The sequence below is a fragment of the Aythya ferina genome (assembly GCF_964211825.1).
Source record: "Aythya ferina genome assembly, chromosome: 1".
Taxonomy (NCBI): Eukaryota; Metazoa; Chordata; class Aves; order Anseriformes; family Anatidae; genus Aythya; species Aythya ferina.
In genome coordinates, this window is record NC_140296.1 from 107,375,381 (window position 1) to 107,397,458 (window position 22,078).

General features: G+C 36.5%; 1 protein-coding gene across 3 annotated transcripts in view; it reads right to left on the reverse strand.

The window, feature by feature from the left end:
* GBE1 (1,4-alpha-glucan branching enzyme 1) overlaps window positions 1–22,078 on the reverse strand; it is a 178,417-nt gene that overhangs the window by 126,529 nt on the left and 29,810 nt on the right. For all 3 annotated transcript variants that reach the window (XM_084506375.1, XM_084506374.1, XM_084506373.1), the window contains exons 2-3: window positions 15,570–15,739; window positions 3,592–3,707 (exon numbers count right to left, since the gene is read on the reverse strand). In XM_084506375.1, coding sequence (XP_084362501.1) covers window positions 3,592–3,707; window positions 15,570–15,739 — 286 coding nt within the window. The remainder of the gene's footprint in view (window positions 1–3,591; window positions 3,708–15,569; window positions 15,740–22,078) is intronic.

A 22,078-nucleotide genomic window follows, 5' to 3' on the forward strand; every position in this document is an offset into this window, starting at 1 on the left:
CCTACATGCGTACAACAATGTAGGAGACTTAGTAAAGAAGCCTATCAATCTGATTTTTTATAAAAAGTTTGGTATATGCCATAAAGAAAGAATTAAGAATACTCTTGTCAATGAAGGAAGATTTTTTGACAAAGAAGATAAGCACACACCCTCCTCAACTACCATCATTGTAAGAATGAGACATACAAACTACCTCCATTAGAATAATGCAACAGATGTACAAAGATCAATCCGTTGAAGCAAAGAGAGGTGTTTTTTTTTTTTTTATTATTTTAAATCTGTGGTCAGGATATGACATCTGTCAGAATTTTTTTAAAAATAAAAAAACCTCTTACAATCACAACAATAATTACAACTTGTTTAAACAACTAATTCTAAGCTCCTTGATCGATCTGGGAGTAATTTTGGAAATACTGTGTAGCACCTTCCACCAAGAAGAAAAATACCACTAAGTATTTTCAAAAAAAAAAAAAAGAAAAAAAAAAAAAAGTGCCCTTATCCAGCAGGCAACAATTTTGTAGATGGATGTTGTAACTCACACAACAGTCATTTTCAGCTGTTTTAAGTACTTATCCCTTGACACAGAAAATACATCAGAAACATACCAAAATATCTGCAACAGGCCTTTTTTTTTTTTTTAATTACTTACCTTCAACATTTATGCTTAGTTATGAGAAGACTGCCTGAAAAACTACAGTAGACAGTTTACTATTACTGAAAACAGGAAAATGTTTCACCTCTATTCCTCATTTATTTTCCTATAAAAATACTTTGTGACCTGATCTAAATTAGTGTCATCAGCTACACTCCATCCATTTCCCATTCTGGTTCAGGAGTTACTTATTTAAAAAGAAATGACCTTGTCACAATTTCAGAACTTGTCATTCGCCTATGTAGAACTGAAGATGAAAATACTGTATAGAAAAGCCAAAGATAAGGACCTCCCAGAGGAGCCTCTTTCCCCCTAGCAGATTATTTAAATATTTATGTAGTCAACTTTAAAGAGATTTAAGACATTCAGAGAATTAATATTGTCAAAAGAAGCTTTAAAACACATGCCACTATGCTTTTTACAGTAATGCAAAAAAAAAAATACACACATACCTTCAATACCAAGAAATAATTTTTGCTGCCTAATCTAGTACACTACCTGTGTATTTAAACATCAGCTCTGCAATCTGCATAGTAATTGCTATCTACATATAATCTACTGTTTTCATCTTATACGTGAACAAAGAACTGCAGAACTGTGCTCAACCACACAAATCCCAATGTTCCCCAAAATACACACACTTATGAAAGGCCACAGTCTTGTAATGGAACCATGTAGTTTCAAGAAAATTTAAAGAGCAGCAGTTTTCCAAATACATTAGTGAACCAATAGCAGAAAAAGATCACCTGTAGCAGGAGGAAAACATGCATTCCTGCCACACGTGGAATATTCCAGCCTCACCTTAGGTTTTTGTTTTTGTTGTCAGATAAGCCATTTTAGAACTACCTTAACTGAGGAATATTCTCCCACTTTAGTTATTACATATAAATACATATTTTACATATATTTAAATTTTATATTACATATAAATTACATATAAAGGACGTGTTAAGAGTCAGTTGTGAGGCACCAAGTCACAAAAATGTGCCATGAAATATTATCAAAGTTACAGATGAGGCTGGAAGAAATTCTACATGGATTAAGTCATCAATTATAGTTGCATACACTTCTGAATTGAATTTCTAAACCTTTGCACTTAAAATACATAAGGATATGTGCATTCAGAATCAAATCAGTCTCACAGGCAGACAGAATAATACCAGTTTAACTGCATGGACCTCTTTGGTAATCACACTTCAGTGTCAGTAATACATAGATCTTTGTTCAGAATAAACTCCATAAAGGCACAACTAAAGACACAACAGTAGGATGAAGAAAGAGGAAAAAAAAGGAGAGGAAAAAAGGAGGAAAACAAACCCGTGTTCTGCTCCGCCAAGAAGAGTTTAATGACTCAAAGCAACTACAAAACTACAGCAAGTAACATTACTAGTACTACGAGTCATCAGTAACCCAAAATTGTGTACACTAGACCAATTATGCACAGTACTGTCTCAGTACTGTCTTTGCCGTGTGGAGCTTCTGTTTACTATTCTCTTTGACAAATAGAGAATACGTACTACAAAGATCTGCACTTTAAGAATGGGATATGACCATGATAGAGAGCAAGAAAACCCCTAATTTTACCAAACACATTTATGAATATATGTTATTTGCTAGTAGTACCAACATTACTCATCATTCACACTTTTATCTCTACTGAGCATGGAACATTCTACAGTGGGTGAGTTCAATACCTTTGTAAATATAACAAAAGGTAAATTTATCAGCAATTAAAAAACTAACATAACTCTAAATCATATCAATTATTAAGTAACCATTCTGCAATCTCAAATTACTGCATAATCACTGCATTTGAGTTGCAAACAACTATTTACTCCCCTGTTCTGTGAAGTAAGATCAGCTTTCTCACATCGATGAATGATTACTCCTAAATTTCAATTTATTCATATTTATTATTGGGATGATTTCATAGGCCATAACAAATGCAGAGGGATAAGCACATATATTGAGTAAGTATTTCCAGTGCATTTTTATGCATTTGTTTCAGCAGATTCTCTGTTTATCTAAGATCAGATTTTCAACAGAAAATTGAAGATTCTTTACAATGTGTTAGTTTTGTTGGTGAGAGCCCTGAGAATATAGTATATATTATACAAATACTCCCAGTTGCTTAATTTTCCTGGTCTATAGATTTTTTCAGTACATTTCTTCATTTAACTACTCATTACTGTCCCCTGTTATCATTTGACATCTCTAGAACACAAGCTCAAATTGCAACAAGTCAAATTTTCAGAAGTATATCTCAATGACTGAAATCACTATTCACATGGAAATAATCACATCTACTGATAGTTGTCATTATGTGTATCTGCACTAAGCATAACTACTGCGGTATCTGACAGCTCAAAGAAATTTTCCATTAATTTTTGGAAGACAGGATTTTATGCTCATTGATGTTCATGAAATACAACTAAGGTTTCCCTCATTCTGTTTTAGTTCAAATTCCTTAATCTACGCTGACTGATTGGTATTCTTAATTACTAAATAATCCAAGTTTCAATAGGCTACATATACTTTTAAAGCATCACAAAAACAACATGTGAAAAGTTATGCTTAAAAGCATAGCATCTTCAACCAAGATACTGAGATTTGAATAGAATCTTAAGTAGCTGCATCAAATATAGAACAGCTTTATGTTCACCTTAATTCTTATTTTTCACATTATCAGCATGTAAAAACTGGTTTCACCTTGTAACACGATCCACTACATTATATCCACATTTCAGCAACATATGCCTGTTTCTATACACCACGAAGAAAATTAGATGTTAATACTATTTCATCCTTTGGGGTCACTTCACGGAAGTAGATAAATTGATTGCTTCTTATAATAATTATAAGATAATAATGTTATTTCGGAGAAAACAAAAAGGGCAAAATGAGTATAGAGTGTTACAAGAGCTAGAAAAAACTAGCACCTTTAGCTTTGATCCATGGGGAACAGGAGAATAACCGTCTTGTCCAGGTGGAATGAACAACTCCCATTTCCCATACTCCATTTTCTTATATGGGTGAGAAAATGGATTCCAGCCATCTGTAATAAGAAACAAAAATAAGGGTATTTATCTTAAAATGTGTCCAATTAAAATTTAAAGGCATAACAGTATTGTCAAGTCTTTTTCAGAATACACTTGCAGCAGATACAAATACCAGTTATTACTGTACCCTTTTAAAAGAGGTTCAATAAAACGTATAAGACTATAAGATGTTTACTGGGAATCCATACTCCAGTTCTAATTTGACAATTACTGATTATGGGGGGGGGGGGGGGGAAGATGAGCTTGGACAAAACATAACCAAAACCCACCTCCATAAGTCACATGCTCAAACCAGCTTTGGACAGAAACACATACACAGCTCATTGCTTCTACTTTGACAAACTGATGTCCTATTAATAACATTAAGTGTATAAACTAGAAAAGTGAGGAAGCTACAGACAAACTTGATAGCAATGGCTACAAAACCACACAATACCAGATACCAGCAACACAGCTAAGAAAACTGGCCTGAAATGCCACAGTTATATGTAAGTAAATCTTAAAGCAAATTTCTTTTCATAAAAAACACATTGAGAGAGACAAGCTTAGATTCTATAATTCAAGGTTCTTCATACTGTTTTTATTCACTAAGCACTGGAGAGGTATGAGGTTAGTTATGACATATCTAATTGCGTTAACACCTGTCAGGATCACGTGTGTTTATATAGACGTTCAAGGTTAACTGTCACAAATGAGAGTGAAGATAAAGCTTCTGAACTGACAGACTTCAGGCAACACAATTATTTCTGAACTAAAAGGAAGCAGGCAAACTAAGTTTCAAAATGACTTTTCTTTGCCTTGAAACTTGTCCTCCTCACAGACCCCAGCAATGGGGAATGCTAAAGTAACAAGAAATCAGTCGACACAGGAACTGAATTGCAAGATGCTACCTCCATACTAATCCATTTGCATGCCATTTCCTTTAGTAAATAGAACTAACACCAAGTAAGAAGCATAAACAGCCTTCGCTGATCTTCTATACATGACCTTAGGTACATAGAGTAACAGTGAATAAAGTCTATGTTCATTTCCTAAATTGTAGTTCCATTACTAGTTTAAGCTAGTATAAAACAGCATTTCTACTAAACATGGTAGTCTGGGTTAAACAAATTAAATAAAAACCAGACATGAACACCAAAAGTGAGATCTCCTGTTTCAGTGGCAGTAGCAACTACTTAAAAGCCACCAGCTTACTTACTGTGTCTGTAGAGCTTTTTATTGTTTTTAGGGAAAGCAAGGACAAATACATGTCATTACTTCTTAGTATGTAGCAGCAGCGGTCAAAGTGGACTAGTGAAGGCAAATTTCTGTATTAATTACCTTAAAGCTTTTTCAGAAATTTCAAGAGTAGCATTTAACATCTGAGATGATACCACAGTTCACTGTAGAATATTGTTTTTTTTCTTCTTTAAATGAGGAAAATATAGATTCCTGAAACAGATTATATATGCTGCAAGATGTTTGAATATCTTCCCTAATTTGAGAAGATATTAACAGTAGCAGGGAAAAAAATACTAACAAAATATTACTGCTGATTCAGTGATATAAAGCCATCTGCTTTATCTTTGTCCTTAAAAAAAACAGAAAGCAGTTCTCTTGGGAGCAAGTGATGGAAAAACAAACGTCTTCAAAAGTAGAAACTCACAATAAATTAACATTTATTTAATGCAGTGATCAAAAGGAATCTGATTTGTGCATTCACACAGTATTCCATCATAAACAAATTATTAAAAAATTAAAACAACATAATTTATTCCTTCATGGTCTGAATGCATACTGCTTATCAATTTTTATGCTTCAACTTACTTGAGTTTACCATGAAGGAACAAAAATTGCAGTATCGGAAGAAATAACTTATAAATGCAAACTTGTAACTAAACTTTTAAAACACATTCAGGACAAAAATAATTCTTTTACTTAAAATATATTGCAAAAAAAAATAACACAGTAGCAAGTGTTTCTCAAGTCTTACAGCTTATAATTTTCTAAATTATACTGTTGATGTGTGATAAATCTTATTTTCTGTTAAAAGAAAAATAAACATGCCCAGAGCAAAGAAACAGTTTGACTTGCCTTTCAGGAAATGCTATTTACTAGATGGCTGACCTGATCTGATATTCGTAACCATCTCACTTCAATCACAATTTTGGACTAAATGCTCTCCAGAGATCTTCTCCAACCAACCTATAGCAGGTTAGGGAATAGACTACAATACCACATACTATATACAATTTTAAGACCACTTCCAACTAGAAGAACTCTGCTGCAATGAAATGTGAGTTTAAGGAAGAGATTACTACCTGCTTCTCCATGGAAATCACGTACAAAATCTCCATGTACAGTGAAGTACAAAAGCGAAGTTACCTATATACATCAGCAAACATATTTTTCCAACAAACGTCAATAATCTAAAATATTGTCTAGCATGCAAAATAATGTTCTCTAACAGTACATGGATGTCTTCAGCTGTTGTCGACGGGAGGAAGACACAGACGCTCAATATGAGTGAACAATGAACTTCAACTTTAATGGATAGCTCAGTCGCCTTTTATCTAGTTCGAACATAATCAACTCATACATATTGCAAAAACTAAGCTCAGGATTGGCTAACATTTCCCGCTCTTTTCAGGTAGTTCCTCCTTCTTTTAGCCACTGTCCTGCCTTAGGGACTTTCCCCATCGCTCAAGGGCATCGTGTCCTTGAGCCTGATTGGCTCTCAGCCAGCTGTGTACGTGCCAGACTCATGTGAGTTGAGTACGGTACTTTACTAGCCCATTGCCTCTTAACTGCCCAACATCCACGTGTCCTATTTCACTTAACCATTCCTCCACAATTCCCCCGTTTTTATTTTGCGCTACAAATACCTTCTCTGTGAGTTGCTCTAGTTTCTTAGTTAGGCAGTTAAAGATTATACGTGCAGCAACTATAATCAATATAAGTAGAAAGCTAAGTCCCTCTTTAACTAAGAAAACCCATCCACCCATGTTCCCAAAAACAGATTTAAGCCAACCTTCAAACCAACTATCTTGTACTACAATTTTTTGTGTATGATCCCTTAACAATTTCAACTGGTCGTGAATTGACTAACCATGGTCAGAAAGATAAAAGCAACACATTCCTTCTACATCTTCACACCCATGTCCCTGAGCCAGCAATAAGAAATCAATAGCGGCCCTATTTTGCAATACAGCATGTCTTAGACTCTCCATATCTTGTGACATTTCAGAAAGAACTTGTGTTGTTACATTCGATTGTTTAACAGCCCAACAAGCAAGCTTATTAATGTTAGTCAAAGCGTGTGCAGTTCCCACACCAGGCACCAAAGAAACAAAGAATCTTTCTGCTGGACCCCACAATTCTACATCATCATTACAGTCAGAACCCAGAGTTTTTAGTTCTCGTTTAATTCTTCTGCTCCTTGTCGAGTTCTGCCACGAGTGTAAATCTGGAGCGAAAAGTGTGAGTCGCCCTAGGTAACACGGTCCTCCAAAAGCATTGGCTGGTACTCCTTGCCATGCACGGTCTCCACAGATCAAAAACATGCCAGAGAGAAGCAGCACAGCCGCCGCTGCTTCCATGGTTACGTCAGACAGGCTGCAGGGTCCTGATGTCCGTCCCTCTGCTCTGTGCCGACTCGCCACACGGTGAGCTCCAAGCGCAGCGCTGCTCGTGGCGGTGACTGAGGGGGGTGGGGAGGCTCCCATTGCCCCGTAGCCCCAAGGCAGCGTTATCGTTCTCTCTGAAGGCGGCAGTGGGCAATGCCCAGCTCCAGCACTTCCCGGCAATCCCAGTCGCTCTGTAGCGGCAGCAGCGACTCTCTGCTCAGCCTGATGTGTAGCTAAAGCGCTAGTGACTGTTCTCCAAGGCTTCAATAAATTTTTTAGCAGACTTAATATCATTAATAACATCAAACAATTTGTCCCCAAATTTACGCCACTCTGCTTCTTCAAAAAACTGTATCAGGATTTGTAAAAACAACCCTGCGCTACTGCGTATGCTAATATCCCTGATAATTCTTTTATCTAAAATGCTCCGCTTTTCTAAAAATCATCTGAGCAAATTATACACCGCTTGTCTTTCATACCTTTATATATACAGTTGCAGCCTTTGCAAAGACCTCGGTGGCGCTTTTCCGGCGGGACCCTTTATAGGCTCATCCCGGGTGCGGGGACTCCCTCCCACCTTCCGAGCTGTGGGTGCGGGGACTCCTGTCCCTTTCACCTTTCAGACCTCAGCGACGCGTGACCGGCGGGATCCTCTCCCGGGTGCGGGGACTCCACGTCCCTTTCACCTTCCCGACGCGTGTGCGGGGATTCTTGTCCCTTCCACCTCCTAGGCTGCGTTGCAGGACCGGATCCTCCCTTATTCCGTCGAACACGTGGCCCAGGATCACTGCCAGCAGTGTCCAAATCCCGTTCAGACCAGTCCCTGTTCGGGCGCCAATTTGTTGTCGACGGGAGGAAGACACAGACGCTCAATATGAGTGAACAATGAACTTCAACTTTAATGGATAGCTCAGTCGCCTTTTATCTAGTTCGAACATAATCAACTCATACATATTGCAAAAACTAAGCTCAGGATTGGCTAACATTTCCCGCTCTTTTCAGGTAGTTCCTCCTTCTTTTAGCCACTGTCCTGCCTTAGGGACTTTCCCCATCGCTCAAGGGCATCGTGTCCTTGAGCCTGATTGGCTCTCAGCCAGCTGTGTACGTGCCAGACTCATGTGAGTTGAGTACGGTACTTTACTAGCCCATTGCCTCTTAACTGCCCAACATCCACGTGTCCTATTTCACTTAACCATTCCTCCACATTCAGCTTCTGGGAAAAAGTAGACTTTTAAAGAAACTTGCCTGTTACTTTTATATAACTGTTTAAACCAGAGAGATGCCAGTCTTTAAAGAAACAAACAAAAAGCACAAGTCAGACAACCTAGACAATGACAAAAAAAAAAAAAGGCAAACAAAAGCCTGCATAAGAAACATTCTAGTACCTATTCATTTTATAGTAATGTCAAACCGATGCAAAGATGCATTACTATTATAATCAAGAGTTCCCTATGCTTAAAAATAGAAATACAATTAATTTTACTCTGTTTAGATACAAGTTTTCAACACTTAACATATTTGGATAGTGCTGACAGAAAAACACATTAGCAGAATGAAAGTACTCACTAAACTATTGCTTGATTGATAGCAAGAGAACTTACATACTTAGTAAGATTGATTTTTAGTCTAAAGCTTCATCCAAAAAATAACAGAACAAAAACACAGGACTACTAAGGACCAAACAAACACTACTGGAGCAATAAAGCAATAGCTTCTTAGAAGAACAACCAAAACTGAAACAGTAAGTGTATTCTCTACCTCGCCCTCCCTCTTAGCAGGAGCATCAGATACTTGGAGGCAGAAGGTAGAGAGTAGGGGAATATTATGCACAAACCAGATAACTACATGCTCTTAGGACATCTTTGCATAACCTAAGTGGCACTGATATGGTCCTTAAAGCCATAAAACCAGCAGACTCCCTTCAAAACCAGCAGACTCTCTTCCTCCCTACATTCCACCTGCAGATATCACCTTCACCACTTTTCACGAAACTCTTTCCAATTGAGGTATATTTCCTGACTATGTCTTGCTAACATTAAGTAGCACAGAAGTGTCTTAGTCCCCGACATTCCCTATATAATCCCTGCATCTCCCCATTCCCTTAGGGAAATTCACCTGAAGTTTACTACGTACACCGAGAACACTATATTATTACATTATATGATTACAAAAAGCTTCTCATGCCCTTGGTTTACAACGATTCCCTGGGACTCCTACAACCAACTCTTCTCTCCTTTAGAAGTGGAACAGTTGCACCTCTCTATTAATTCAAGCATGCCTGCTCTCCACAATTCTGCCCTAGTTGCTTACACTCTCTGCCTCCACCTGCTAGCAATCCCCTATGCTCCACTTAATTCCTCCTCTTCTCAGCCATGGTTCCCCATTGCTTGGTGCCTGTGGTTCATGATTTCAGAATACACAAAGCAACACTCATCTATCACAGATGTTCCTACTTAAAACCATTATCTACTTCTACTCCCTTGGAAAGAACTCATTCATGGAGGTTACAACAGAAAGAGACATACATGTAAAAACTTAAAATGCCCCAAAATCTGAAGGCCTGCTACAAAGAGGAAATGGTTCAGGTTTCTCCAGTTTTACTGATGAATTTTCAGATTTTTCAACAAAACAAAGCCAATAATATCAAGAACAACATCCCTAAAAAAAAGACAAAACACCTGAATAGCTGAATATTCAGACATCTGCTGTTTCCAGAAGAAAAAGGACAGGAAGAAAAGACAAGAAGCATCTTAGTCCGAGAACAAGAACTTCATAAACTCTGCCAATAGCTACAAACAGAAAAAGGTTAAGAAGCTTACCAACAGAAGTTAAAATAATCAACTTCAGTACGTTTTATGAGAGAAATGAACTATTGTAGACACCCCATAAGGCATACACAAATACAAGAGGTCCTATTATAAAATCTGAGGCCCCAGATATGTCTTATTCCAACACAGAAGACATCTTGAATAGCCTAGTACTTTTAGTTTCTAACTCATTTCTATGACTGGATCTTGCAAAAACAATCTACTTCAGGGAAATAAAGCACCAAACTTCTCCTTGCTCACAACGCCACCCTCAGTATACCATGAACTAAGCTTTCATCTAGAAAGAAAGGTAGAGCCATGACACCATGGATACTACCATTTGTTGTAAAAATACAATTTACATGCAATATTTCCAGATAAATCATAAATTAAATGACTTTTTGTTCCACAACTCTGGCTTTTATTTTCGTGTTGACATGTATATTGCCATGCAGCTCTGAGGCTCAAGAGTTAACTTAGACATCAAGCTGGTCTGAGACTAACACTCCTCTTTCATCTCACAAAGGGAAGGAGCACTTCTTGCATATTGACCAAATCATTCAGTTGTTCCAGTCTGGAACAACTGGTACAGCAGTGCAATTTTGTAACTATGAAGTGATTTTTCAAAAGTAGAAACACTTTACAAACTGAGATTGAAATCTCAAGTGCAAAACACTCCTATGACAGTTGCACTTCTACACACCACATACTTTTGTCTAACAGGAAGGTGCTCAATGAAAATACAGACTAACACAGCTTCCTTGAGGAAAAAATACCAGTCAAATAGCAGCTTCGACTACTGGCATTGGAATCCCACAACATACCTGGAAATTCATTTGCATGGAACATGAAATCAGAAAACTAAAAGCAGAATGTAACTGCAGTGATTCTCTACAGACACTACTGGTTACACAGAGTGGCCAATTACATCTTTCTTTCTACATTGCCTTATTTTGAACAGTACAATAGCAGGGCCATTAACAGAATCTGCTTAAGAAGTCATTAAACAAACTCAAATAATAACATGAAAACAAATGTCATTACTTCCCAGATATGATATCTCCCTGGATATTAATAGCAGCTTACACTTCAGTATTACCTTCAGTCATCTGCAGCCACAGAAGTATAGCACTATGTCTTTACTCGTGAAATCCAGGTATTCTTCTACAAAAAAAGCTTTGATAAAAGTACTAAGAAATTTAGTATTACATCATCATAGTATCTAGACTTCATTTTGATAAAAGTTGAAGTCTGAAAACAAATCATTCTAAGATACTGGAAGTTTCTAGTCTCAACTTTCACGTATCCAAGTTATGAGGACTGGTGGCTGAAGCTTTGCCTTCTTAACTGTGAAGAAAACCTGCCAGAGTTTAAATTAGTGGCTAACATTCCCCCGCAAAAAGGAGCCAGCCCCTCTCTCCACACTCAGCACAAGTCTTCTCAACTAGTGCAGAAATAAGGCGGAAAACAGAACAAATATTCCAGAATGATCAAATCTTTAGATTTAAATGTTAGCTGTGAGTGAGGAAGGTGAAGAATGAACTAAAAAAAAGGAAGCCACAATTCTGACTACATTATCATCAAATATTGACTTCTGAATTAGCATATATATATGTATACACACACACTCTTTGAAGCTATTTAAAACCAGTAACTTTTTAAATTTTGATTAAAATAATGTTTACAGAGACATTGAAAAATTTGACATTGACATCAGAAACATACTGAGACATTGCATGGCCAAGTACAACTTTGAGTATTCCAATTCCCCAAATAAATTCCATGGGTTACACTCAAAACTTGCACTTCACTGACTTATTTGGAAATAGTTGATTGTAAAGTAGCAATAAATTGCCAGCAGTCAACAAGTTCCTCAGCAATACAGCATGCAAATAAAATACTGAGTGTTATTACAGAGCTTTTAAGGTAGCTATAACATTGATACTGCATCTGTATCAGAAATTCAGCTGACTAATTGCCTCACACACTTCATTTACTGAGATGCAATAAGTACTGATTGACAAAACTTAATGTTTTAAAATGTTCAGAGTCACAGAATTGTGGTTGGAAGAGACCTCTAGATCATCGAGTCCAACCTCTGACCTAACACTAACAAGTCCTCCACTAAACCATATCGCTAACATTCATTTAATACATTTCAGAATGAGTAAAAACAACGTACCTGACTACTAACAGGTATAGTGTCTTGATCTCCAGTTATGAAGTTTTAAAGAGCAGACAAAAAGGAGTTCCGTAAATATTGGCATTTTCTTGAATTTATGTTTTTCATTCTCCAATCCAAATACAGATTTGTATGCTATTCTTTTTTTTTTTTATTATTTTTTTTCCCAGAAGACACAACGATACTAAAATCTTATAATGAAGTTCATTCATTACAAGTGCCTCAGGAGATAGCAAAAAGACACTACCACCCACCCATAATTTGGGGTGAAAGATCTTAATGTCAAAGCTTTTATTGCCTATTATAAGGCATAACAATAATTCAAAAGAGTGTAAAGCCTCAATCTTACAAATGTATATAATGTAAACAATATGTACACATACACATGTATATAACAAACAAGTTATTAATGTTTATCTTAATAAAGTCATTATCAACTACACTTATGAACCATCAACTTAAAATTCTTTCAGAATTCATAATTAAGTTCTCTGTAACACAGCCTGCACCTGCCATTATCATTTTCACTAGTTTTTGATCCTTAAACATCATTATCTTACCAGATTAAATAGCAGCATTTAGTATTGTGTTTTTCCCCTCATCATTCAACCAAACACATAAAAGTAACTCGGACAATACCAGATTAAGTAAATGACTGAGAAAACATTGCTATCCATCTATCCACAACAGAACTAAAAACATAGCATAAATTAACTTTTTAATATTATATACCATTATATTTCAGTTTTAAACTGAACAGCTGCTGTCATTTCAAGTTTGACATTTCCTTCCTTGCAACATTTCATCCCCCTCCTTGGGGTTGAATTAGTTCTCTCCTTCTAAACCTGAGCTTTTATAAAAAAAAAAAAAAAAATCTTATTAAAAGTAATCCTGATATTCAATTTAAATATGATATGATCATAAATTTAGTTTGAGACTTTAACCTGTTCAAAAACTTAAAGAAAGGTTAAAGGGATTCAATTTTAATTAAACGCATCTGTAGCAACCTGATTCTAAATCTTAGGATTTTGCAACCCAATTTCTCATCAGAATATTATTAAAGCACATATGAATTGAATGACAATCTTCCATTCCTCTAGGCTTTCTGAGTACATTATCTTCCCCTTTGGGAATGAATACTTTACTTTGACTGACGACCAATATGATATATAGGACAAATGCAGTTTTTTCCACATTAAAATGAATTTATTTTTATTCTTTTGACTTCTTACTAGCACATTTCATTAATACGTAGATAAAACTATTCCAAGATATTAGTCCTAAATTTCTTCTTCATGTGATGTATTGCATAAGATATTTTTTAAATGTAGTAGGAGTGTTTTTTGTTTGATTTATTTTATTTATTTATTTATTTATTTTAAAGAAAATCATCTCAGTTTGTAGCTTTTTAGCTATCATTCTGGTATATAGGTACTTCCCTCCAACCCCCACTCCAAAGCCAAAATAAGTTATATCGTCTTTGTAAATCTTAGGCATTAATGTCATTAAAAGTCTGTTTTTAAAACAGCTAACCGGTAAGTTACATATTTAAAACAAATGCATTTAATCTTGAATTGTGTCGAGTAATTTAACCTAAAGGCTACTGTTCCCATCACATAAAAGAATCTTAAGGTGTAGATGATGAGGTGGTATTGCAGACAGTATAGAAGAGGAAAGGAAAAATTGTCTGTGTTTATACATGTGCAGCTTAGCTTTTAAAACACCCTCCTCTAGCTATCTTGCAGCCAGTACTGATATCTAGCACCACTGTAATCTAGGCACTGTAATCTAACTATATTCATGATTCCTTACTCAGTTTTGGAATCACAGGATGTATCTGACTCCTATATTAAAATTCAAGTACTACATCAACCTATTTTACCAACATCCATTCCAACTAAATACAAGGAGTATTTGAAGAAGAACTACCTTGTCATTCAGCAGGTTAAATCGTATCAAACAAGATATGGCTGAAAGTAGCGTTGCACGAACTTCTTTGTTAGTCTTCTAAATTTATTTATTTTTCTAAAAATAATTGTTGTCTACATACTCAGGTTGCTACAGTGAATAGGTGACATGGACCCTCAAATCACGTTCTTAAAAGAAAAGAAAACAAAACAAAACAAAAACAATCCTGACAATTAAAATAGATACAATTTGAGTGATGCCTGGTTACTAAATCATAATTTGAATATTTAACTGTTTCTTTTGGTTATTCTGCTTATGAGTGTATCTTGAGAGTATGGATAAAACAGTACTAACACCTAGTGCTATGAATTATTAAAAATATTAATGGCTCTGGAAAAAAAACATAATCAATTTCTTTGCAACTGCACACATTTTACAGAAGCTTAACCATAGTACTTTAAAAGGAACCACTACATACTACAGCTAATGGCATGTGTAAAGAGTTTTAAAGTTACTTTAAAGTTATATAAGCACATGGAAATGAAAGAGAAAGTAGAATCAGTATTGCAGGATTTAAAAACAAAAATGCGTATGACTTGCATTTAGGAGATTGCATAACATGACTCACTTGAGTGTAGCTCGTCTTCTGAAGAATGATGAAATTGCTACTTTTGTCTCAAGTTTTAAGTAAGTGGAATCAACGTCTCTTAAGTTCTCCGACCATGCAATACAGGAACACCTCCGCTGTAATGGTGCAACCTTCCTGTTCTGCCAACAACACTCTTTACTCTTCCCTCAGAAGGGAAGAGGAAACACCACCTACTTTTTCATGACTACGTTCATTTATGAGTTTAGGTTACCATTTTCCTGCAGGACTTTTCTAGACTCTCATAATTAGTGGGAGTCACAAAGGGCCTTGGTCCTTACTCAACACTGCTGTTAGACCAGTCAAAAAAAGATAAATCAAGTTACTCCACTGTTATCTTTTCCTTCCCCGCATACCGTTTAACAGAAGCCTAACAGTGGACCTTCAGGAAGAACCTTGGGTAGTTTAGACACATTCAACGTAAAGCTGCAGCATGATCAGGCTAGGGCTTTTAGAGAAGTCATCACTTTATGGGTATAAAAATAGATGCACATAATACTGACCATACAACAGATACACACATGTTCTTAGGTTATTGCAATATGGAGTAAAAGATTATTAGTTTAAGTTAATAAATATCATTACACCGGTAACCCACACCACACATTTTTATTATTAGAATTTTATCATTGCTACAACATTGTCTAAGTGAAAGGATATCGATCCAAAACACAGTGCAGTAAAGAGGCAATATTCCTAAAAATACTTACTGAAGTCACCTGTGAGAAACACTGCTTCTGCTCCTGGTGCCCACTCTTTGCAATATACTCCACCATCCACAAATTGGTTAACTCCGAAGGTTTTGTAACTTTTTGAAAATTTATCAAGACCACCTTCATTTTCCTCAATGCTCTTCAAGCGGTTGTAAAACAGAGCATACCTTTCAAAGAAAACAGATACAGTTTTAGAAAGCTTAGCAAGTGTCTTACTTATATTAAGAAATGCAAGAGCATAAAGACCACATTGAGACACTGTCACACTGTGTCCCAAGACTACAATATTGGATTCATCACTCTACAGAAATAGAAAACAAAACTAATCATATGATTTTTCCAGGGTTGCAACACATAACAGAGTTAAAATTTTCACATCTGTATTTTCTCTACTTTATGTTAACTCTTTATACTTTAAGACTGCGAATCCTGACTGGCAGTCCAAAAATCATAGCTTTACTACACAATATGAGAACTTCACACTCTGAACAGCCTTGCACTTCTTTGTCTGTCTTATTAATGCTGGGCAAGGGCCTCACAGGGATAATTGTCTTGCTCTGGTACATCTATCACAGCCAGTTTTAACAGACAATCTCAGGATCTCAGGACACTGAAAAACTTGTAATGCAACATATAGCAAGTATGGAGGAAATAATCTGGCACTTGCAGAAAGTAGTTCCCTAAACAATCTCTCTAGAAAGACCATCAGCAAGATTGAGCAGTCCCTTGCCACTGAAACTAGTCGGAGAAAAAAGATTACTACTTTATGGACGTCATTATTTGGTATTGTACTCTACAATAACAGTCCCTATTAGGACTAGAAATGCCATAAACCTCTAATGTAAAAATCTGCTAGTAACAGGTTGAAGTTTTTTGTTGGACTTTGCCATGTTTTCTCCAAGGAGTTCCCAACAATTCAGAAACACATATCAAGCACACATTGTACATAGAAGACTGTCAACTTTTCTTCTTGACGTGTAAGCTACTTCTGTGAAGCATGGCTAAAATGCTTCAGTTTAAAATATTATTGAAGCTACCTGCAGAGTTACTTTATTTGCAAATTAGAAGTGTACCCATGTTCTCCAAAAATAGAAAGGAGGGTTCTGAAATGTATAAAAACTATAAAGAATCTGGACAAAAACTTGCCTGCCTCATTACACTTACTATATTTTGAAAAACTATAAACAAACGGTAAAGAAGCAAACATCATTATGGTATTATACTCCATTGGTTTAAAACAACAACAAGAAAAAGAAAAGTAATCTGCTTGAAGTGTTAGGTTGTACACTGCTCTCAGGCTTGTTTTAAGGGTTTGTTTCAGAACTGGCCTTCATTAGTTCAAAGCAGAGGATTAAAATGTCAATTTACTGGTTAAAGTGAAATAGGGTAACATTAATTTTGAGTACTTCAACTACTTTCAAGGTTAATCTCCCAGTAGGTTTGTATTCCAAAGACTGATGTTCACCTTTAAAAACAGCAAGATTCGAAAAATGCCTCAGGATACACTATAGCAAAAATACTTTAACTTTTTGCACCATTCCTTTAAAAGTCCATTTCCATTTGTAGCGCTTGAGGGAGAATATTTGGCCAGATTTACAAATAATTGTCTTACCTGTATACACATGTATACACACACACAAACTTGATTGACAAGCTTTAACCAACTGCAATTGTAGAAAAATTTATATAAATAAAATGAAAAGTTAAATACAGAAGTGCAAGTCAAAATAGCCTCAAAAGTTCATCATGTGGCATTTGGCAAAGGAAAAATTACTCCATTACTGAATGATTCTCCTTGAAAAAGGAATTTATATTCATTTATTTATCTTTGTGTTTTTGTGGCTGTGGATTGACTTCAAGTTATTCTTTAAAATATACTAATTGTATTATACAAGAGTATAATACTTGTGACAGAGCAAGCTAATTCAGACATTAGTGCTGCATCTTCATTACAGAAATAATGAATATTGAAATGACTAGTGACCTCCATAGTTGTTTTAAGTGATATTCTAGAAAGTATTCGTTTTTAATTTTGTTAAATGTCTGAAGTGATCAAATTTAGAATAGTGATTTGCCTGAAGTTCATGAAAGCCACCAGCTCTTAAAATGGATCAATTACTTGTGTTGCGATCTATTCTAAAAAACTCATCTCCAGACATGAAATACATCCGGCCACAAAACAGTTATCTTCCCTTGAAGGTCCTGCAAAACAGAACACAACTGTAGTTCTGTATCCCGCTTCTGCTTTAAAGGAGAGCATTCAGTTAAGTGCATGCTTATGATCCAGGTGTGAGAAACTTAAAGCTAAGATTATATAAAAGCAAAAAAAAAAAAACCAAACAACTTTAGTTTCTACATCACTGAAACATTCACCTTCCTGGGCAACCTCTTCCAATGCCTGACTACTCTATCTGAGAAGAAATGTCTCCTAATTTCCAGCCTAAACGTCCCCTGGCACGACTTGAGGCCATTCCCTCTAACCTTATCACTGCTGATCTGTGAGAAGAGGCTGACCCCCAGCTCCCCACAACTTCCTTCCAGGTGGTTGTAGAGAGCAATGAGGTCTCCCCTGAGCCTCCCCTTCTCCAGACTAAACAACCCCAGCTCCCTCAGCCGCTCCTCACAGGACTTGTGCTCCAGGCCCTGCACCAGCTTTGTAGCCCTTCTCTAGATATGCTCCAGGGCCTTGATGTCCTGTTCTAGTGAGGGGCCCAAAGCTTAACACAGTACTTGAGGTACGGCCTCAACAGAGCTAAGTACAGGGGGACAATCACCTCCCTGGTCCTCGACTAGATGACCTTGGAGGTCTTTTCCAGCATCAATGATCCTATGATCTTCCAAACTGAAACCTCAGAATCATACAGAGAAAATGACAGGAAAGCTCTTGCTTAAGCAATCCCAAAGGCTTATTATGCACTAATAGCATACAATCATATATATATTTAAAAAAAAAAAAAAAAGTATCAGACATCATTACATTTAGCAATTCCCTGTGAGCACTGGAAGTTGCCATATTCAGCGACACACAGCGACATAAATAGTCATACTGACTATAACCAAACTGGTCACATGGGACAATTCAAAGGCGAGAATCTTGCACGACTGTGGACATATAGAGAGAATTAACAGGAACAGCTAGAGCTAGAAGCCAGGACTAAAGGCTGTTCTGCCCTCCTACCTTCAAAGCCTGCTGTTGCTCATTAAACTGTGAAAAGTCTTTTCAGATTTCTCTACTTCCTAATATTCGAGTTGGCACTGGAGAAATATTACAAGGTATGTTTTGAAAAGTACAGCTTACCTTTGTGACAAAAGAAAAAAAACACACACAGTAACAAGAAGATTCGCGGACTTTCAGAGAACTGGTCACATCTAAGTGGAAAACAACATACATTGTGTCCCTTCCTCTGGGGACATGCATGACACAAAACACACCAGGCAAGTACAGCTGATAGAGCAGGACTGCTCCGGGTGCTTTTCTTGCTCCAGGAATTCTTATGAAAAAGCAAGCTCATGTATGTGCTGAGAAGGGCTGTGAGGACCATACCAGGGGGCCTTTGCAATTCAAATCCCGGATCCTTTCTGCTCATCTCCACTTACAGACCAATGTTTTTTAAAGACCAAATACTAAAGTTAGGTGTTTTCTTCAGACTTCCTAGAGGAAAGAAACTTCAGTCATGGCATGTCTTCAAGCACACATACATCCAGCTTGAAACAAGACACTTAGTAACAGACTAGCTCTTTTACAAGCATCCTTGCTTCCCCTTCCTTCTGTATTTCATAGTGAAATTCATAGTGAAATACTGAAAATCATTAAAAACTGACCCTGTTTCAAATGATGTGTTTGTTATATTAATAGTTTGTAACATAGCGTTGCTTTGAATCCCATGCTTTATACACAGCCCTGTTTAGAACTGTATGATGAGAGTGTAAGAACTGGCTGACTTTCCACAGCAGCAGAATTAAAACATCAAATATGACATCATACAATGCCTATCCAGAAAGTGGGTAACTTGCCAAAAAATAAGCTTCACACTGAAGGAGTAAAGACTGTATAACTCAGTAGTCATTTTAGGGTGGTTACATTTCAACATTTCAGATGAGCAGCTATTCCTCATACTTCTACCACCTCAAAAAACAAATTCAAGTATTGTCTTTAAGTACTTAGAGACCTAAAATGTATGTAATGGAAGCATACACATACCATAGAAAGGTCAGAAAAAGAGATGGTTTGATGTTTTTTCAGTGCTATGCAAAGATAAACAGCTCTTAGTCAAAGGAATAAGGTTCTATTTATCTGATAACCACAATGGGCAAAACCCACCTGATGTGCAAAAACCCACAAAACCAACTTGCTATCATCACTGACTTCATTCAACTAATTGATTCCATTAAAAATGAAAAAAAAGGTGTTAATATCAGTAGTTTCACTACAAGGTTTAAAAACAAACAAACAAACAACAAAAACAACCAGTTAGCTTCCCTTTTCTTCCCAAACTCAAATGTCCTAGTGAAATAAGACTTCTGGCAGAAAGTTAAAGTCTAATAAATTAGAATACTGAATCAAGTCTCCACGTAAAGCCTTCTGATATTTATTTTTCAAAGCAATAAGAGGTATTAACTTCTTCTTGGCCACCTTGTAAGGTGTCAGGAAAAGGTGGTATTAATATTTTAAACCTTTGTATTTATCCAAATAAGCTTTAGTTTCTTACGCATCGCAGGAATCTAAACAGGAACAAATATAACCACAAAGGCCTTGGCAGCATACAAAATACCCTCCTTAAATCAGTATGGTGCTGCACTTTAAGATGGCTGCCGAATTTCAGAACATTTTTATGCCCCTTTTCACACCTTTTTTTGTAAGTCATAGTTATTGCAGTTTATAGAAGAGTCAATCAGCTTATTTTAAGACCTGTGGTGTCAACACTAATATTAATCATTTTAGTCTCTCTTCTGCTTATGATGTTCATTTTAGTAGCTATTCATCTTTTAGATTTTTGTCTACACTAGCTTTTGTGCCATAATTTATTTCCACAATATTGGCCCAATATTAATGCTAATTTATTCAGAACATGAAAGCAAATAGGAGAGGCTTTGATAATGATATCTGGCGTCCATATGGAAAGCCCAGTTCTGCAGACACCAAAGGGAAAAAGATATGAAAGAAAATGTCCTGTAAGGTATTCTCTGTAGCCAAATCCTCCCATTTCTCAATAAATACAAACACTTGCAGGAATGTCAGTGTTAAAAATAAAGCTAGAGTCAATGTAGGTATTGGAAAGACTGAAAGATCAGAAATAGAAAACGTAAAATGATAGTTGTTGTTGTTGTTCTGTTGTTTTTCTCCCCTCATTTAAACAACAAACAGAAAAACTGTTTGGATGTTTTGAGATACCACTTATCCTATTTATGAGTTTGCTCCTGAAGCCTCCTAGGGGAACACCAGGTCCTATTTTTCAAGTTTCCACTCTCCTCCACCACAGGAAAAGCTGTATCAGCATTACATAAAACAGGCAATAGAAAAGCAAAGAGTGCCTAGGTCATCAAATCCTCTCCTGTGCCATCAATTACGTACCAAGAACAATGCTATTCAGAGTAACTGAGATTTCAGATGCAGTGTTATCAAAACTGGCTTGGGTCCCTCCCCCCTCCTATTCCTATGACTGGAAAAGTGCTAGAGAACCATGCTGACATGCAAGCATCTCCCCAACATGTCCATTCAGCAACTCTGTTTGAGGGCTAACGTGCCATCAGAAAAACTAGGTAATGTCAAACCTGTTGAAATGGACCTGCTGAAATGGACAGACATCTAGCCATCAAGTATTTCCTGTTTTGTTATAAGTAGATATCTAGTTATTTTATTCCAGATCATTTGCAGGATCCACTCTAACTTATGATCCCTGTGGACAACTGAAAGGTCAACAACCTGCAACAAAGAAAAATCCAAACTGGTAAAAGTGCGATGCATCCACACTGACAATATATATAATACTAGGTACAGATTATTCTTCATCCTACAGAGAGGTAAACTGCTACCATTTTTAAAGACTTACTTTCTACAGTAATGCATTATTTACATAAAGCTCCACTTGAAAAACTGGCAAATAAGGAATAGAAGAAATGCTGATTTCAGTTCTGATAGACTACTTCTACAGGAATATGAGAAAGGATTAACAGCTGGTTTTGATTTATATATCAAGAGGCTCAGGAGCTGCAGATCCCCTCCTGTTATCACAGACAGCCCATCCTTTAGAGATAGATGTCCAAAGTCTTGCAGTATTGTCACCAACTACAAGTGACGGGTATCATTTAAGTGCCTACATTGAAAATATAAGCAGCAACAGCTCCCTTTTGGAATGGGGAAAAAAACACTTGATAGCTAGATAAGAAGAGAAGCTCTGCACCTGCAGATACGATATTAACACTTGGGTCATAACGTTCCACACCAAAGCAGCTCTTAACACTCTGGGTTTATTCAAAAAGTGGCCAGCAGCAGCAGTAAAATTCAC